We start from the raw sequence: 20144 nt of genomic DNA, 5'->3' as shown, positions 1-20144 counted from the left end.
AGTTTTCTTTGGGGTTTATCTGACAGCCAGTTTTGGGGGCTCAGACACTTCACATCAACCACCCTTCTCAGCAAAACACAAGGCCACTTCCACAGTAGTGAGATCTGAGACAGGACTCTGCAACAGCCTGATGCCCTCTACCATGGTCCCCCCTCCTCCTTCTTGTCCTGGTTGGCTGGAGCTCTGGGGGCCACTCCATTGCTGGGGGGGGGCCCAGGCCACGGGTGTGGTCTGGACACTGGACTGGGGAGGCAGTGAGGAGTAGGGTAAGGAGGTGCCCAGAGTCCACAATTAGGAAGCAATGTGGCAGCCCAGGCCACTGCGCTCCCTGCAAGGGGCGCTCCGGCTGGTGTGCTCGCCACCTGACGTGCGTCCCGAGTCCTGTGTGTCTCGGATGGCACGTCTTGTGAGAGACCGGGGCTTCCCATCACCGCTGATCTTAAATTCTAACAGGCAGAGAAAACGACCCAGGAGACAAGAGCAGCTGGCTTCAGATGACCCTGAGGTCACGGGCTCCCCACCTCGGGGGGTGAGGAGTGGGGGTGATACTGGGGATCCCAGGTACTGCCATGCCTGGGGTGGGGTCGGGGTGCTCACATTTCCCCAGGGCTGGCTGAGCCTCCTCTAACAGGGACTGTCTCTTCCGTGGAGCGTCAGGATCAAAGGTTTCCCCGCCTTCTGGGGGCAGGTTTGGTTTTGATTTTGGCATTGAACGGGAAGGCACGCTCTCTTGTGAGGAGGAAGTGGTGGTGAGGGTGTGAGCAGCCCAGGCTGGGGCCATCTGGTGCAGGAAAAGGACATCTCTCTCTCGCTTGAAGGCGTCTTTACTATCTTCACTTGATTCACTAGCACATGTGTGTGAAACTGAACACAAGAACTGCACAGCACCAGGCACAGCTTCCTTGAAAATATGAAGGAAAGGGCATCTTTTGGCACTGGGATGACACATTTCCACATTACACTTTTTGTTTACAATTTGTTTTGCTCTTTTTTTTTTTTTTTGCTCCTTAACCTTAGCTCTACACAGAAATTATTAGATAAAGGTAAAAATTAAGTTTAGTTCTGGTATTTGTTACCAGTAAGTGTTTGGACAGAAGAAGAGGTGAAATTTGTTATTAAAACTGAGATTGGGGATGACTCAGTGTTTCCCCTCTTTTTACCTCTCCTCCCCCTGAGCGGTCACACATCTTCACCCTTCGGCAATCATCTGTCACCCCCTTACTCGTTTTCCGACCAGCACCGGGCCAGGGCAGACAGCATCTCCTGAAAGCCTGGCGACCCTTTTGGACTCAACTCTCTTCCCCGTACATCAAATCCAGCCCACTCTCAAGTACCACTTGCATTTCCTTTCAAGGGGGTCTGCCACTGTGTACATCTTCGCTGTCATCCTCTGTGATTAAACCAACAGATTCTTAGATGACATCACTGCCTTGGTTTACTGAACTTCACAGATATTCCATTTGTTACATATTGAAGGTCTGTGGCGACGCTGCACTGAGCGTATCCATCGGTGACATTTTTCCAGCAGCATTCACTCACTCTGTGCCTGTGCATCACTATTTGTTATGGTGATCTGTGATCAGTGACCTTCGAGGCTACTGTTGTAATTGTTTCAGGGTGCCATGCATGCTGCTGGCTTATTTTAAGAAATTGCCACACCCACCCCAACCTTCAGCAAACACGACCCTGATGCCTTGTCAGCGGCCTTCAGCATCGAGGCAAGACCCTCAGCCAGCATAAAGATTATGACTCCTGGAAGGCTGAGATGATACCTAGTACTTTTTTTTTTTTTACCAATAATGTATTTTTTTGATTAAAGTATGTACATTTTTAAGGACATAATACTACTGCATATTCAACAGACTACAGTATAGTATAAACATAAGTTTTATATGCACTGGGAAATCAAAAATTTGTGGGACTTGCTTTATTGAAACACCTGCTTTCATGTGGTCTGGAGCCGAACCTGCAGCATCTCCAGGTGTGACTATACTGTCCCCGTCCAACCTGTATGCCGTGGCAGGTGAACCGTGTCTATACGGCCTTTCACAACGCCACCACCTCAACTGAGGATCTTAATTACATGCGAAATCACATCTGAATTGTTCTGGCCTGTTTTGAAGGTCCTCCAAAACCAGCCTCATCCTAATAACTTCTCATCTCTCCCCTGCACGTTCCTGCCACTTACCAGGACCTCACTCACTGAGACAGCATCTGCCCCAATTGTGCCTGTTACCCAAAATGCCCTCCCCCGGCCCTCCACCCCTCTGTCACCCTACCAGTGTGTACAGGGCCCGGTTCTTGTTTTCCGTCTGCAACTAGCTTCTTTCTTTACCGTCCAAATCCTTACTGCTCTCCCCATCGCTGAACGTCTACAGAACTCAGTCAAGCAGCCAGTCTGAGAGGACGAGACCACCTGAAGGTCTAGGTTGCCTTGTGTGTACAACAGAAAATTGGACTAGATGTTCCTTAAACTAATCACTCCGAGTTGCTTCTTCCAAATCAGTATCTTACTTCCCTGGTAGCCCAGATGGTAAACAATATGACTGCAATGCGGGACACCCAGGTTCCTTCCCTTACAAAGAATGTCTTGAAAGCCAGGCAGTTCTCTCTCAAAAACAGGTTTTCCCTGTTGCAACAGGAGCCCTGGGGGCTACTTGCTGGAGCTACTGCAGAAGGTTCCTCGGGCAGACACAGGTCCAGACACTCTCCACTTTATCCCCTCTTGTACAGACTGCCTATGAGTGTCACCTGTACTGATGGAGGCACTCTGATGGGCAACTCTACTGAGCAAGGATCCTTGAGCACCACCCCTACGAAGATGGCAGCAACGGGCAGCTCAGGAACGCAGAAGTCAAGTACTGAGCGGTGATCTCTCATAGCCCGGAGCCCCTGCTCTGAACCACCAACGGAGCAGCACCTGAACCTCTCGCCCCACCCCGGGAATCCAGGCGAGACAAGGGTGTGTACACCACCATCACTTAGACAGTATGATTAAAAAAAAAAAATCTTGGTATTGCTAATCTGTGCTCTGATCTCGAACAGGAGATCATGACTCATGAGCCTGGAAACTCCTGTGCTCCTGCCGCCTTCTTCACAAAACCACGTCTGTCACTCGCCGCAGCAGGCCACAGGCCTGAAGCTGGGGTGGGTTCCATGAAAGTCAAGGCTTCTTGAGATGATCAGGAAGACTTTTTTGTCCTGAAAAACTCACAGGTAGCCCAGGGGTCTGTCCTGCCCTCGGACTGTTTACTGGTTTTGAAAACCCACAGGGATGGCTTTGATTTTTTTTGAGGAGGAAAAATTTATAAAATGATTACGGAGACACATTTTTTTCTTCTAATATTCCCCTGTTTAACATTAGGTGTGCTTCAAGATACATCTCTAAATTCATTCATGGTTTTAAAAAGCAATTGATAAATCAGAAAAATAAAAATAAGAAACAATGATGAAGAGAACTAGGACTGCTGATAATTTCAGTCTCCCCTAAACACCGAGTATGTGGTCATTGTATACTTGCGTCCTTAAGCACCATGAGACTATACCACCCTCTTCTTTCTCATGAAGACCAAGGCAGAGTGGAAAACAGAAATGATTTTCTCGAGGTCACTTAATGAGTCAGCCTTGGAAAGGGATTAGAATTTATATTGATCCTATCTGCCTGTTCTGAATTGTGTCACAAAGGTCACTGTGATCAACTGCAAGAGCACCCAAAACATAACAGCAGTTTCTGTAAGGAGGTGCAGATTGAGATAAACAGCAGAGCTTGAATTTCACTTGAAAATGGAGTTCTCGCACCTCGTTCTGATTTAATTTGCAGATTTTTATCAACCGAGCGCTAGTAACTTATTCCGTACCCGATACTACACACTTCAGACTCATAAAAGAAAAAAGTCATAAAAGAACTAGCTCTAACTGATTAGATTGCTTTGTTGACAAGGGAGCGCAGCAACTTGAAAAGGATGGCTTTAAAATCAAATTGCACCAAAAAGTGAAAGAGCAAAGCTGAAAAGGAAAAGTGCTGAGAAGCCAGCCACGTGCTCGGGTGCTGTCTTCAGGGCTGCCAGGGTTCATCTTGGCTGACAACCTGCTCCCTCTGGAGTCAAGGTGGACTCCTGAGCTACACACACACACACACACACACACCCCACATACAAAGAGACACACACACACAGGTTTAGGGATACAGCGTTCAGGGTTCCGTTCCAGACACACTTTTCTGGGGGAGGGACTTCTAGAAGAGCCCTCATGACAATTTGCTCCCTACTCTGATTCGGGAAGAGGAAAGACTGTGCTGTCTTGTTCGCTGTGGTACCCCCAGAGCCTGGCTGAACGCTAAGTATACTAAGGATGTTTTGTGGAAAGGAGGCTAAATGGAAACTAGTCTTGGTGAGGCCAAGAGGTGAGACCCAGGCAGATGAAGGGACAATGACAGAAACTGGAATGAAGGGCAGTCAGGCATGCTGCCACAAAGACAAACCTCAGAAACGTGAGGCCAAGTGAGGCCCCTGTCACAAAGGGCCAGACGGTACCTGATTCCATTCGGTGTCTAAAACAGGCGAGTCTAGAGAGTCAGAAGCCAGATGGCCGGCTGCCCGGGGTGAGGCGGGTGGGAGGATGCAGGGCTGACTGCTAATGGAAGTCTCTTCTGGAAGCAACACCCATGTTCTGAAACTGAATGTGGTGATGGTGGGAGAACTCTGAGGACACACTCAAAATCACTCAATTGTCCTTTTTTTTTTCGGCTGTGCTGGTGGCTTGAGGGATCTGAGCCCCCTGACCAGAGATCAAACCCCGGGCCCTGGTGGTGAAAGTGCCAAGTCCTATCCACTGGCCAGCCAGGGAATTCCCTGAACTGACCTCTTTTAAGTAGGTGAACTATATGGTATGTGACTCAATCTCAATAAAGCTACTACAAAAACTTAATAAAATTGAGAACCTGAGAGCACTTTTATTTACACTAAAAAAAGTGTCACTAAATTAAAAATCCTTGATTAATAAAAGGAACGCTCATGATCTGCAAGGCAGATGTGGCTCGTAACCATGCACATGTTAGATGTTACCTGACAACTGTTGCTGGGCTGGATGAGGAGAGAAACAATTTTCACAGCCACAAAATGTTACTAAGGGAAGGTGAGAGAATACAGCCAACTCAGTTCAACCAAATACTGAGAAAATAACTGAAACGCATGTGTGAATCACGGTCAGCTGCGGCAGGTGCCAACTCTCTCCTCGCAGGTCAAAAAGGCTGCTCACTGCTGAAAACAGAGGTGATAATCAACCAGGAAACACGGGCAGCCGGAGGGAGTGCAAAGGTAACGAGAAAATCAGCATCAAGCGACCTCACTGCTTTGCTGACGAAATTCCTGCTTGGCTTATACCAAGCACTGATGCGTTCACAGTGGGCTCCAGCGTACTTCTACTTCTGCAATACGTGGCGATCTTACAGAAATGCCTTAGAAAGGCTTGTCACCAAGTTCAGCCTGTGGTACACGATGGCACTGTCACCATCAGCCCAACAACAGAGGGAATGGCGGTTACCAGACGACCAAGCTCAAGACAGTACAGACTTCCTGGGAGACAGAGGTGCTTGGAAAGTTGCTGGCTACATAATCTTCCAGGGCAGAGGGTTGATAAAGCTCTTCTGTAAAAGGTCAGGCAGTGAACGTTTTAGGTTTTGAAGACCAATTTCAAAGATGATATGCAGGTACTTACAGAGCCAGTAAAAAGGTAAAGACCATTCTTAGCCTCAGGTTTGGCCCATGGGCCCGCAGCCTACTGACCTTAGTTCTAAAGGTTACAAGTTCCAGAGAGGAATAACAATCATGTTAGCTCCTAAATCAGGACTCTCAAACTTCCTGAGACCCTGAAAACAGACCTTCCGATGCAATCAGAATAATTAATACCTGATGGATCTTTCTGATGTGTCAGGTAATGCTGCACCAATTATTTTATCCTAGAGAGGCTGTGCACGGAGCTCCCTGTCCACCAGGGTTGATTCCTTGACTGCAGATTTCTTCCCCTTTTCATTACATCCTGTTGCTTTTCTACTGTGACGGCGGCACGACCAGCAAAGAGGGGAACGTGTGCTGAGGAGCTGCAGAGATTCATGGCTGCTCAAATGTTTGTCACAGAGGGGATTTCAGTGACTGTTCTGGAGGTGTGAGCGCCCTGGGGCTGGCAGGGCTTGACCCTTTACTCTCACGTAGCGAGGACGCCCTGCCTTACCCCACGAATGTCCCGAGGACTCAGAGCATCCTCACCATTCCCCAGTGGCCCTCCTCCTCCAGTTCCACCCTTCCCCAGGATCACTCACGTCAAGGCCAAAGTCATCTTTCTTAAGAGACGAATCTTACTTACTCTTCCGTTTAAAAGCCTCCACGGATTCTACTTCTTGCAGGACCAAAGAAAAACACTTTCAAGTGTGGCACAAGACCTCTGACACCCTGGCCTCACCTCACTGCCCCCTCCTGAAGGAAACCCTGAGCTCAGACAAATGCACTTGTCATCCCCGCAGCTGTCTCGAGCCCCTACGCTTTTTCTCCCCAGGCCTTCCTTGTGGAGGCCCTCCTCCATGTTTCTGGCCTGTGTGCTGGCATCTTCCCGAGTCTCCTCAACCACACAGGGCTTTGCAAACCGGGACTCTTCTGCTGGCATGGACTCCAATAGAAACCTAGCCCTGTGCACTGACTCATCTCTCGTCCCTCAGGGGGCTGCCGGCTTCTCAAGGGCCGGGGCAGGGTCATTTCCTCTCTCTGGACTGCACGCTGTGGTGGAACCAAGAGGGGCGCAAGCAAGCAGAGCGCACAGCTCTTGTCCTTCAGGAACTCAAACACTCTTCATGAATGAATGAAGCACAAGCCCCTGAGGAGTTACATAACAGTCTCGGCAGTGGAAAAACAATCAGCAGCTGCTAGTACCAAAATGACTGGGCGATGTCAGCCACCGTGGAGCTGGCGACCATGCTGGGGGCGGGGGGCGGTAGGCCCGGGAGCAAGGAGCTGGGGGGGTAGGCTACCGTGGAGCTGACATGCGCCCCTACGACAGGGTACAGAAGAAGGGGACGGCTCTGTGCTTGGGAGGGAGATGAGAGTGAGAAGGCAGGACCGCCTGGGCATCACTATGGAGTCAGCTCAGCTCTCATCGCGGCGAGTCCGTCAGAGCTGCTGGGGAGTGACCACCGTGGAAATGTCCAGAAAGGTTGCGTCGCTGGGCCCGACGATGAACTGAAGGGCACCTCGGAGTGGCCCTAATGTAAGCCCAGGGGGAGCGAGGTCTGCAGAGCTGCCACGCTGTCGCCTCCCTTCAGTACTGGGGGCATGCGTTCTCTGCAGAGTGTGGGACAACAGCTGCATGTTCGGAAGTGGGGACGTGACGCCCGCACGGGGTCTGAGGACGAGGCCGGGTGCTCTGAGCACGAGGGATGCTCACCTGTCCTCTGCGCCAGTCCCAGTACTGCTTCTTAACAAGGTGCCTTCCACCAAAACGCCTTTCACAAGGCAGCCGACTCCTGCGGTCTCCTCCTCACTGTCTCTGCCTGGCCTTTCTTTTTTTTTTTTGTTGGGGGGTGGGGAATGGCCTCTGAATCTGTTTAGCACCCCTACTCCATCCTTCCTGAATCACTCCGCTGCCCTGAACTCTCCTGGATGCCTCCTTGCCCCATGGATGGCCCTTCTTCCTCCTCTCTGCTCTCTCTCAAGCTGCATCTCAGGCTGTCTTTAGTGGTTTGCTCCAGACTTGCCCACTCATCGGACAAATATACGGTCCTGAATACTTTCCGGCTAGGACTATACACCTGCATTTGGCTGGTGATCTCAGTGTTTTTTTTTTTTTTTTTTGGCTGCAATATGTGGCAGGTGGGATCTCAGTTCCCCAACTAGGGATTGGATCTGTGCCTCTTGCCTTGGAGTCTTAACCACTGGACCAGCAGGGAAGTCCCTGGCATCAGTCTATTAAGAAATTCTGTAAATAGTTATTCTAAGCGTATGGAGCCACTAATTTCCTGAATACTGAGTTCCTACCACCACGTGCCAGGCATTATTCACATGTTAGAAATACAATGGAAAAAGTTTCCACCCCCCAACCCCACCTCCAAGACACACGGCTGGCCCTGGTGCCTGAGTAGGCTGTGCGGGGCTCTGAGGATGGAGAGAGGGTCGGAGCTGACCGGGAGCCTGGAGAGGGCTTCCCCGAGGAGGGGGTTTTAGAAAACATTCAAGGGTGAGCGGGAGTTAGGCAAGCAAAGGCCGCATAGGGTGGGGTGGGGTGGGGTGGGGTGGGGTGGGGAAGTTGGTGCAGGGGAAGTTTGTTGTCGGCAAAGGGCAGATGTGGAGGCAAGAAGTGAGAAACAACAGGGCTGAGATGCCTGCAAACAGTTCAGCATGATCAGCCGGAGGCGGCTGGGGGCTGGGGTGGGGCTGGCAGGGAGATGGGGCTAAGGAGCAGGCAGGGGCCGCACGGGTGAGCAGGAACCACCCTGGAAGCTGAGGCAGGCCTCCGAAGGCCCTGGTGGGATTCAGACGATCAGATTTGTGTCCACAGAGCCCAGATGGGGGCTGGAATGTGGGGCAGGATGGGGGGAGAGCGCGGTCGAGACAAGATTTTCCTAGGTGAGCGATGATGGTGGCGTGGACCGAGGCAGGGGATGGAGAGAGAGGCAATGGAAGGTTTATATGGAGAATGTAGACTCTCTGGGACACAGGTGAGGGAGGGGACCTGTGGGATGGGGAAGCCGAGGGCAGAGTCCAAGGGGAAGTCAGGATGCTCTGGTCTGGGCCTCCGGGAGGACGATGGTGCTTCCCATGAGGGAGGGAAGGAGGGGTGGAGGAGCCAGGTCAGCAAAGCAAGGGTACATTTTGGTGCCCCGGAGCAGGCAGGGGGAGATGCCCAGTGGTGGTAGGACGCTGAGGTCTGGAGCCCAGGAGAGGAGTGGAGGCTACAGGTCTAGGTCTGGGAGCCACGAGCTTAGCTCAGGGGAGCCTTGGACTGGGTGTGGTGGGAGTGTGCCTGGGAGAGCTGGGCAGGCTTGACCTGGGAGACAGCACGGGTTCAGAGCTCAGTGAAGAGACAGCCGTCATCCTGGCCAGGGGGTTCACAGAGCTGAGTGCTGGAATTCTAGAATCTTCTGTTGGTCTCTTCCTCCACGGTCTCTCCTTCCTCTTCCAATCTCACACACATCGATAAGAGGAACTTTGCTGAGATAACTGTCCTAGCAATACTACTGATTAAACCACTTTTGACAGCCTCCAATGTCAAGCTCCAACTCTGCCGTTGGGTTGAAAAACACCTCCCTCTGTTACGGTTGCTGTGTTCCTTCCCTTGGTCACTACGTACCTACCTCTCGGCCCCCAAGTCTCCTTGAGGGCCTTCCCCTTTCAGGCCTCCCTACTATCTCCAAGGCCTCCCCTCCGTCTTGCTGGTCCTCTCCTCTAGGATGATCGGCCTCATCCTCTCCACCGCCTACATCCTGTCCAGCCTTCTACTCCCTGAAGCCTCTCACAGCATCAGGCCCCCTTAGGGGTCTTACTGCCCTGGGCACTCTGGGCAGTATTTCATCATTCTTGATGTTTCTCTAATTCAAGTGTGTCTATTGAGTTCCCTGACATTGATCAAAACCTCTCTAAAGGGAAAGGACTTGCTTCATCATTCTCGATGTTTCTCTAATTCAAGTGTGTCTATTGAGTTCCCTGACATTGATCAAAACCTCTCTAAAGGGAAAGGACTTGCTTTTCACTTCTCAGGGGCCGAGTGCACCAAACTTGGTCACTGTTTCAATAATGACCGCTGGCTGACTGCAACTCCAGAGCCAAGTGCAGACCACAGGCGGGTGGACGACAGCGAGCACAAAGCAGGTGCCAGGCAACAAAATAAAATCTGACAAGAGCAGGCAAAGAAGTGCAAAGGAATACACCCAAACAGGACTCTGGCCTTATTCTGGAATGCTTGAAATTAAAAACTGCAGACAGATCAATCTAACACACAGTATTTAGGAGCTGAATGGCTTTCTGACCAAACAAATGTTGGGTTCTACAAAAAAACATTTGAAAACCCACAGCCTGTAAACAAATAATAAATTTATCGTAAATGCAATCATAGAATTTGAGGAGGTCTGCAATAAAGCAGAAGGATCCTAAAACAATCAAAAAGATATTTTAAAGAAGATGGAGGCAGGAGTACTAACTTTGGGTTTAAACAGTTAATTTGACTGAACCTTAAACTTAGCATTGAGTTTCCTACCAGCTGAAGCCAAGAAGGAAAGAAAAACCCAGTGAAGGACAGAGCAGAGGCCCTGGAGTGAGACACATCTGGGCCCCTGTTCTACAGCCCTCTCGGCAGCAGCGAGTGGGCGAGCCAGCACCTTGAGCCCAGGGTGCGGGCAGGGAACAGCTGGGACTCTCAAGGCTGATGCTGGGGATAAATGCAGAGGGAATCGAGTCAGTCCAGGACTAGGGACCCCCTGTGCTCTTCTCTGCAGCAGACCTCACAACAAGAAGCCAGTGGCAGGACTCCAGGGGCTAGCATACTGACCTGGGGGCAAGACCGACCTCAGAAAGTGGGGGAGCCTGCCCAGAGGCGGGCGGAGTCACAGACCAAAGGGCACCACTTCACGGCCGCCTGCTGGAAAACCCTTTAAGAAGGGCGGGGACCTGGGGCTGGTTTACTCATGGGTGCTTGGGCTGTGCGACCCAGCAGATGCTACGGTGTTCAGAGCATCTGTGGTGGGTAAAGACCCCAGGTGGAGTCCGCAGCCAGCCACAGGGGACAACCGTGGTGCTGATGCCTCGGGCACTGGGGCCAGGGCACGCATATACAGCAGAGAATTACACAAAACTCCAGTTACACTGCTGCTGGAGCCTTCGGGACAGGAAGTGCCTAACCATGGGTATGGAGTGAGCGGGTGGCCAGAAGTGTGAGACCTACCAAGTTCTAGTGTTAGGTGGGGCTAAAGATCCATCGCCCCACGGAAGTGGTGTGTGCAGGGTGAGCAGGAGCCAGGCAGGGGGTGCAGTGGGGTTGCGGAGGCAACTTCGCCTGGACCACCATGTCCATCACCCCTGTCGCGTAAAAACCTCTGCCCCAGTTCACACCTCCTGCGACACCAGGTTGGGTTCCTACAACCAAGTGACCAAATTCGGTTCACGGGTTAGCTCGGTACACAAGTGAAAGCTGAAAGCAGACAGTGGCTGCACTACAGCTCCAGCTGGGGGTCACCCTGGAAAGACAGGGACGGGGACAAGTGCCCCCAATGGGGAGACCCTGAGTAGTGCATTTGGTCGTGCACTTCTCGTGGAAAGAGTGGTGGCCTGAAGGAATAACATCTATGGACTCACCGGACGTGGTGAAGGGCTCGGCTGGGTGGCCAGGGGACGGGAAGGCAGGGGACGAGGCTGCCCGGGGAGAGGCGTGTGGTCCGGCAGGGGCAGGCAGGTAGTGTGACACCCAGGCCCCCATGCTAACCATGAACGCCCAGCACAGAAGAGGTGGGGACAGAGCGATGTGGCAGGTGGCCGTCGGCCAGCCCCTGGCACCGCTCACCCCGGGCTGGCACGTGAACAGTGCAGTCGAGGTGGAAGGATGCTGTGTGTGGGCCCCGCTCTCCAAGGTGGACTTGGCTTCTGAGGGTGAGCGAGGGCAGCGCTGAGCCTGGACACTCCACCACCTGTCCAGGAGAACCGACTGTGCCTGAGAGCCAGGCTGACTCTGCTGGGCCCTTACTGCTCAGGAAGGGGTGCTGCTATAGACTGAAACATGTACCCCCCACCCCCAAATTCATATGCTGAAGTCCCTGACCCCCCCAATGCAACCATACTTGTAGACAAGGCCTTTAAAGAGCACACGTGTGCTCAGTCATGTCTGCCTCTTTGCAACTCCATGGACTGTATCCCGCCAGGCTCCTCCATCCATGGGGATTTCCCAGGCACGAATACTGGAGTGGGTTGCCATTTCCTTCTCCAGGGGATCTTCCCGACCCAGGGATCAAACCCGGGTCTCTTGTGTCTCCAGCATTGGCAAGCAAGTTCTTTACCACTGGGGCCACCTGGGAAGCCTTTCAAAGAGGTACTTGAGGTTTAATGAGGTCATAAAGATGGGGCCCTAATCCAACAGGACTGGCGTCCTTGGAAGAAGAGACACCAGGAACACGCAGGCACCAGGGAAAGGCCACGAGACACACAGTGAGAGCCAAAGAGAGTCCCGACAGAAACCAGCCCTGACAGTGTTGATCTTGGACCTCCAGCCTCCAGAGCACTGAGGAAAACTTCTGTTGTTTAAGCCACCCAGTCCACGGTCTTCTCCTGGGGCAACCTGAGCTGACTGACAGAGGCAACAGTTCACTTTACCTGAAGGTGACACATTTTCCGGTCTCAGGGCCACCTGCCTTCTCTGTCACATGGCACCACTCCCTGTGGGCTGGCGGGCTGTGTGAGGGGCTGACCAGGGTGCCAGATGACCTCTCTCAGACCACAGGCCTGCTGCCAGCCAGGAGGGCAGGGCAGTGCCCAGACTATGGGGCACAGCGACCCTCTCACAGCATGACCCAGGGCTGCCCACTCGCCAGATGGACGGACAGCCAGGTGAGGCGAGAGAGACACCAACTTGCAGATGGCACCTGGCAAGGATGGCGCTTGGGGCTCCAGTGTGCAGAACAGCCCAAATCAACGACTGTCACTTTGGCGCTGTGTGCCCAGGAGGCGGAGCATATGGCTCCTGGCAACCAGGGGTGGGAGGAGAGGGGCCCTAACGATCGCCCTCCTGCTGACCTACTCGGGGCGTCTGGGCTCCCTGTCCCGTGACTCTGGACTCCCTGGTTTACACGGCCTGGCTGACAGGAAAGGAGGTTCCAGAGGGGACAACGCAAGAACACTGCTACTTCTTAAGTGACCACTGTGGTCCTGTCAGTTTGGGCTCTTCCGACCAAAAAAAGGAGGCAAGGGAAGGAGTCATTATCCTGCAGGAGTAATTAACCCTGATTATTAGGAAAAATTCAGCCAAGGGCACACAATGTGGGAGGGAAGACCCGGTGTGGCGCTCGGGTGACCTGTGAGGGCATCTCCTAAACCTCCTCACCTGTGTTCTAGCGGACACGTGTGTGGCAGACACAGCCCAGGAAGGACGCGGGGACTGGGGACCCAGACGCCACAGGGCTGAGCGCACCTGTCTCTTCATCCAGTCACCTTCCAGGCGGGGCCGGGACTCTTAAGCAGACCACAGAGGAGGGGCTGGTCACCAGGGTGCCCTCGAGGCCGGCTGCCGCAGAAGGGGAGGCAGTCAGTCCTGCGGACCTTCCGCTTAAGGTTTCCCCTGGGAAGAGTGCCCCTGCCACCTGGGAGGAGCTGCTCCAGGAATCTGAGTGAAACACGAAGCTCCCAGCAGCATGAGAGGCGGTGCTCAGGCCCCACCTCCGCCAGGAGTGGTGCTCGTCTTCCTGCTGTGGGGGTGACAGTTCTCAAGGGACACCGCTCTGTGGATGGAGTGCAGCTCTCAAGACCCGCAGTCCAACCCTGCGTCTGTCTGGACTGGAGACACTTTGGCAGACACTCTGTCAACGCCAGGGCTCCTGAGCCGTAAGATTAGCTCTCAGACCTTCCTTGTGACTGGTGCTCAAAGGCCCCCTCTGTCCTTCACCACCGCTCCCCCAACGCTATGATCATCCCAACAGTGCTGTCCGATCAGCTCTGCATGTGAGAATCTGCTGGGGACGCCAACTTCAGAAACACAACCTCCCGTTTTGCTCATGAGCACAAGACCACAGCTGCCTACTGGGGAACCCCCTCTCAGACAGCCCACGGGCACCCCAGTCAATGTACTTCTCCTTGTCTGCTCTTCTGTGCTGATGGGATGGTGCTGCCATTGAATCCCTCGTTAGCTGAGCCAACCATCTCAGATCACACACACTTCTTTCTCTCCCTCTCAGCTCTGTCCAGGCTATTGGAAAGTATTTATACTCATTATCACTCTGGACGCTGATTATTCTGAGTCCTCATCCTTACCATTCTTCCTTCCATTTCCTCAAAGAATTTCCCCTCTTCCTCCTGCTAAATACAGGCTGAGTCTGCTGCCTACGTTTCATCCCAGGTGTGATCCTCTGCAGTGGTCCCCGCCCTCGTTGGCACCAGGGACTGATTTCACAGAAGACGAATCGGGGGTGGGGGTGATGGTTCCAGCACATTCCATTCGCTGTGCACTTTCTATTATTAACACATTGGCTACACCTCAGATCATCAGGCGTGAGATCCCGGAGGTGGGGACCCCTGACCTGTTGGGTTCACCTCCCAACCCTACACACGGACTCTAGGAGCCATACCTGCAGCCCTGATCTCTCCAGGAGCTGCGTCTGTCTCCCCACACATCAACTTCCTTTACTGTACATTCTGGAGTCACCTCAAATTCAAATACACCTGCAGGGACCAGCCTTCACTTCCCTCTCTCTCACCTGCAGACCTGGCCCACTGATAAGGGAACCCCTTCTCCCCACCCCAGATGGAAATTCTGGGACCCACTGACGTCCAAGGATGTCACACCTGACATCACTTTCCAGACCACATGCAATGAAGACCGACTTCTCACACGCAATGCAGGCAGGTGATGTGGGAGAGAACAGAACTCTCTCTCATACCCCAGAGGGTAAAGGGGATGAGACGGGAAATGACAAGCCCAGTGTGCTGGGTCACAGAAGTGCCCAAGCAGGATCAGCTTGATTGAGAGAAACCCTGGGAACACCAGTGTGGTATCACGTTATTCGGACAGAGCCGTTTTTGTGGGCAAGTGCTCGATATTTCCTGACGATTAATGACAAGGCTGAGAAAACCCAGCACTTATCTGACCGACTCATTGGTTGTTTCCTTGAACTTCTATTACCTTCACAGTCTCTCCATCTCAACCAAGGAAAATCAAGAAGTCTGATATCTGCTCTAAACTCCAGAGCACACAATAATAAGCATTTTAACAGGAAGACACTGTGGCTTTTACAAGATGATAAAAACAGATAAATATTCCGTCTTGTTAACTAGGTTGGTGTTTCTCTAAGAAATCATGCTTATCTATTGGAAATGGAGCCAGAGTGTCCAGTTTGACCAGTCTTTCAGTGGCAAGTTACTTTTTTTTTTTTACCTTCCAAAGAAAACACTAATAGTCACGATCAGAGACCTTGGAAACATGTCAAGATATCCATGATGCAAGGCAGAGGAATGACACATGGTCCCAACCACATGTACGATCTCAGAGGAGATGTTTACGCAGGCCCCTGAGCACCTCTCAGCTTTCGGTTGTGACTGTTATGGTTTACCTGCTGCTGTCTTTGCCGCCTCACTTGTGCAAACTGTGACAGCGTCAGCTGCCTGTCCAGCAGCTCCATCCTCTGCTGCCTCTGGATGTCCACTGTGGCCCCCATCCCGACCCTGGCCTCACTGGTGGGCTCCGAGGATGAGAAGAGGGGCTCCAGGGTCCAAGCGCAGAACCTGGCCATCCAGCTGGGCACATATAGCACCTTGTGGACTTGCAGCATCCTGCTGTTGTAGCAGATCCCAGAAGCCTAGAAGAGAAAGAGTCCAACTGCATTGTTGACAGGTCATAACATTTTTAGGGAACATATCTGACACAGAAATCAGTGACCGTAAAATACTTCAGGTGGTGCTTCTGCCTTCACTTTCGTAGGGTGAGGTGAAAACCAGAATGCCTACAGAGTTGCGGGATACTAAGCAGGACAAACCAAACCAACAAAAAACTCAATCTCCTCAGTAAACAAATGTGTTTTTAGTAAGTTAGAAGAGACAGCAAAATCCTACCTATTTAACACTTGAAAGTACTGGCACCATACTTAAAAACAATGTTGTCTTTCAGAAAAAAAAAAAAAGCCATAAAATATCTGATTATCAAGACACTTTCACACTGTACTAACTTTGTGGTTACTTTTATTGGCAGATGGCCATCAGAGAGAGATACTGACAGAAAACAACCCTAATAGTCAGTGATGTGACCCAGACATACCTTTATCAGAAAATACAGATGATAAAGATGATCTAAAATGTATATAGTATTTTAATAAATTTATCAAGTATTGATTTTTCCTAGATTTAGAAATCCTTGCCAATAGTTAGCAATGAACAGCTCTGCTTACTATTTTTCATCTTTAAGGCAATTTACATGGTAAGAGGAATCTAAAGAGTCCCTGTGGTTTTCTAGGTAAACATGAGAATGGCTATTCCTTTGTTAGAAATCTTCAACTTTGTGAATCTGATTCTTAGGATAAGAAGTTATTCATATCAAATCAGAGCAGGTTTGGTAACTTTCTAGTAAGAGAAAAGTACACTTTAATATTTTATTAATAAAATTACCTAATTAGGCAAAAATCTATTGAGAATTTGCTATATACCAGGTGCTGTTCTAGGCACTTAAAACCGAGCAGAAGACAAGATACATAAAGCCCTACTCTGACAGTCATGGTCAATATGGAGATCGGACAATAAACAAGCAAACATATAAAATGATTCTGGATAAGATCTATGAAGGAATTATAGTAAGGTGACTTGGAGCAGGGATCTTCTTTAGCTCAGGTGGAAGTGACACTTGAGCAGAGTTTTTAAGGATAATGAGGTTCCAGTGATTTGATGAACTGGAGGAAGAACCTTTCAGGCAGAGAAAACGGCAAAGGCAATACAAGAATGAACTCAGGAGTATCTATGAGAAATCCTGGTGGAGCCGTCAAGTGGGTTGTTGGATATAAAATTCTGGAACTCAAGGGAAAAGTTAGCAGAGACAAAGATTTGAGAGTCCGTTGTGTCAGGCTACATTTAAAGCATGAGAACTAGAAGAGACCATAGGAGGGTGAAGGAATACTACAGAGGAGAGAAGAGGACTTTGGACTGAACCTGGGATACACCAGGATTTTGTGGATGGACAGAGTAGGAGAAGCCAGTGAAGCAATCTGAGAAGGGGCTGCAAGTAAGAAGGAAAACTAAGAGAGTTTAGTACTGCTGAAGCTAAGAGAACAGTGTTTTAAGAAGGAAATAGCCGTGTCTAATGCAGCCCAGAGTTCACGTAAGATGCGAGAGAGGAAAATGACAGTTGGATTTGGCAAAATTAACCAACTTTGGTGCAGTGGTAGAAGCAACAGACAGACTGCAGGAGGCTAAAGGGCGAATGGAAAAGGATTTCAAATAATTTCCATGCTACTTCCTTCATGAATTGTACAAAACAACAGAGAAAACGAAAACAGAAACAAGCTTCAGATTCAGTGCAACGAGAGAACATCTGTAATCCTCAACCACACTAACAAAATGGAAAACACACTTAGCAGTCGAGAGGAAGGGTAAATCCACAGGTGGGAGAAGGGCCCCAGATGGATGACAGAGGAAGGTGGGAGTGAAGGGGAGAATCAGAGGACTCAGTGCCAGAAGCAACCCATCTCCTCTGCAGGGAGGAGGCAAAGGCTCGGCAGGGCCTGCATCAGGGAGGCTCTGGCAAGGGTAGGGCAGCCCCTTGTGGGACGCCTGGGCTCCATGGTGGGGGCTCCAGACAGACACAGAGGCCCTCCGTGGATGTCTTCGGAGCTTCCAAAAGAAGACCACAGAGGAAATGTATGAAGAAGAAGACTTTGTTTCAAGAGATAATAACCGAGTTTTCCAGGATGAACAAAGAATATGAATACTCAAACTGAAAGTTTAAGAGTCCCAAGATAGATAATAAAATGAAATGTACATCTAGCTCCATGAGAGTCAGAGAAAAAAATCCTTAAAAGTGTGAACAACAAAAAAAAGAACAAAACAGCTCATTACACAAGGGTGAAGTCACAACCCATGGTAGTCATGCACTGACGGTGCGCCCTGGGGAAAGTTCAGGATGAAAAGGTAGGAGAAGGCACCCTTCGCTTCAGATACACAGGTCCCCAGATGGTCAGATGCACAGCTCAGGAAGTACTTTCAGTGACCTCAGATTCCTGCATCTTCATGTATAAAGAGAAGCACTAAAATGAACTTGAGATTCTGCCCTTTGTGATTACTGGTAATCTTTCAGCGGGATGTAGGCCTGACTAGATGTACTTCCCAGCCAATAAATCCATACACGCTCGCTTCATCGTGATTTGTTTGGCTTCATGACACTTAAAGAGTTTATGGACACTTTGGTGTGTATTACGTATCACGATAAAATGATTTAAAAATAAAGAATAAAGGGTACAGGATAGATGAGGTAATTTCAGGGAAGCATACTGAGGCCTATCAGATTATAAAGTATGCTATAAAGTTTGAGTAAGCAAAACAGGGTGGTCTTTATGGGTGTGTGTGTGTTACGTTGCTTCAGTCATGTCTGACTCTCCGTGACTCTGTGATCTGTACCCTGGCAGACTCCTCTGTCCATGATTCTCCATGCAAGAATACTGGAGCCGTGCCCTTCTCTAGGGGATCTTTCCAACCCAGGGATTGAAGCCGCGTCTCTTCTGTCTCCTGCATTGGCAGGCGGGTTCTTTACCACTAGTGCCACCTGGGAAGCCCCAGGTCTTTAACTAGAGTGTGTCAAACTGATGTAAAGAGCAAGGGCAGAGACATAGACTCGATTACAAGGCACCTGGTACACAGCAGAAATGGGTATGTCACACACGAAAAGAACACACGGGCCACACGGAAGGAAGAAGTCAAACAAGCCCCCTCTGCCTGATACCACACAAAACCTCCCAGTGGGTTAAGGACACAAATGTAATTTACGAAAATGCACATCTTTCTGTGCAAATATAGAAGGGACATCTTTTTGGCACTGGGATGAGAAAGGATTTTTAAGTAAGAAACATAAAGCCTAGATTATAAAAGAAAACATACATTCGTCTACTTCATAATTTAAAAGCTACAGTAGGCTAAAAGTTACATGAAGGGGGCGAGGAAGTAAGGATTCCTTTTCTGAAGGTCTGAGTAAAAAAGAAGATGGAAAATGGAATTGTGCAACAGCAAAAGCACAGTGATTCAGCTGAAGACAGCAAAATGTTGTCATAAATATCACGAACTGTGAAAAAAATCTAAACAGATCAGAATTGTGAGATTTGAATTAAGTAAAAAATTTAATTTTTATTTTTTTTTCATCTCAAAGTGTCCAGCTATGATGGTAAATTTATCCATTTGCCCACAGTTCTAACCCCAAGTATTTGGAACATGTTTGTGTAATGTGGAAGCTGTTATCAGTCACACATACATCAACCCTTTTGTCACAATAAAGTCTCCTTCTTTGTTTTCAGTGATACTCACAAAGTCTATTCTGTCTTAGATTAATGTGGCCACTTCTGATTTCTATTTGCGTATTAATCTCTCTCCATCCTGTTACTTTCAGCCTTCTGTGTGTGTGTGTGTCTGCGTTTAAAGTGTGCCTTGTGGAGAGCACACGGCAGTTTCTCACTTTTAAATCCAGTCTGACAATCTCTGCCTTTTGATCAGCATCTTTCCCTGTTCACACAATATATTTACCTTGATACAGATGAATTTTGCTGTTTGGTTCTGTCTCAACTGTTTTTTTTTTCTTTGCTCCTATTTTCTTATTTCCTTTTGCATTAAGCAAATACTTTTCAGTATTTCATCTTAATTCCTTTAATGGAATTTTTAAAGCAATATCTCATATTTTTTCTTGTGTTTGCTCTAGGGATTTCAATATACACACAAGGTGCTTAGAATTAATGTCAAAATACTTCAAGTAAAATAAAGGAAACTTACGAGAGGAGAGTTCCATTTAACATTACCCTCATTCACTGTGATACTTTTCTGTTCTAATACATTATGAACGCACATAACAACTGTGTTATTCACGCTTTATGCAATCATATGTCTTAAAGAAATAAGGAAAAAAGTAATGACAATGTACAATTGTTGCCTGTACTTAAGGAGCTCGCAATTTAGTAAGGCAGGGGTGGTTCTTAATGGGAAGGGTAGGTCAGAGATTCCTTTAAGGAATTGAGGAAGGCTGAAGATTTTTATTCTCTTGCCCATATCTATCCCCCCACCATTACATATACAATTATGAAATCATGTGTTCAATTTTAGGAGGGACAGCCTATGAAGAATTAGTACATTCTACTCAGCAATGAACAAATGCATGACTGCAAATTCTGGCAGGGATAAAGTGTGCTCATTGGCATAAAGCTCTATTCTAAGGCTCACTTATCTGAATGTATG

General features: G+C 49.5%; 1 protein-coding gene across 3 annotated transcripts in view; it reads right to left on the bottom strand.

Moving 5' to 3' along the window:
• The window catches only part of UBAC2 (UBA domain containing 2), a 170492-nt gene that overhangs the window by 25210 nt on the left and 125138 nt on the right, over positions 1–20144 (bottom strand). For 2 of the 3 annotated variants that reach the window (XM_055542931.1, XM_055542930.1), the window contains one exon: positions 15284–15529. In XM_055542931.1, coding sequence (XP_055398906.1) covers positions 15284–15529 — 246 coding nt within the window. Of the gene's footprint in view, positions 1–4932; positions 5645–15283; positions 15530–20144 lie in introns of those variants that run through there. The other variant, XM_055542932.1, reaches the window with a different exon arrangement.

This window comes from Bubalus kerabau, chromosome 12 (genome assembly GCF_029407905.1).
Source record: "Bubalus kerabau isolate K-KA32 ecotype Philippines breed swamp buffalo chromosome 12, PCC_UOA_SB_1v2, whole genome shotgun sequence".
Classification (NCBI taxonomy): domain Eukaryota; kingdom Metazoa; phylum Chordata; class Mammalia; order Artiodactyla; family Bovidae; genus Bubalus; species Bubalus kerabau.
Note: the sequence above shows the minus strand (reverse complement) of the source record. Positions and strands in the feature narration are given on the sequence as shown.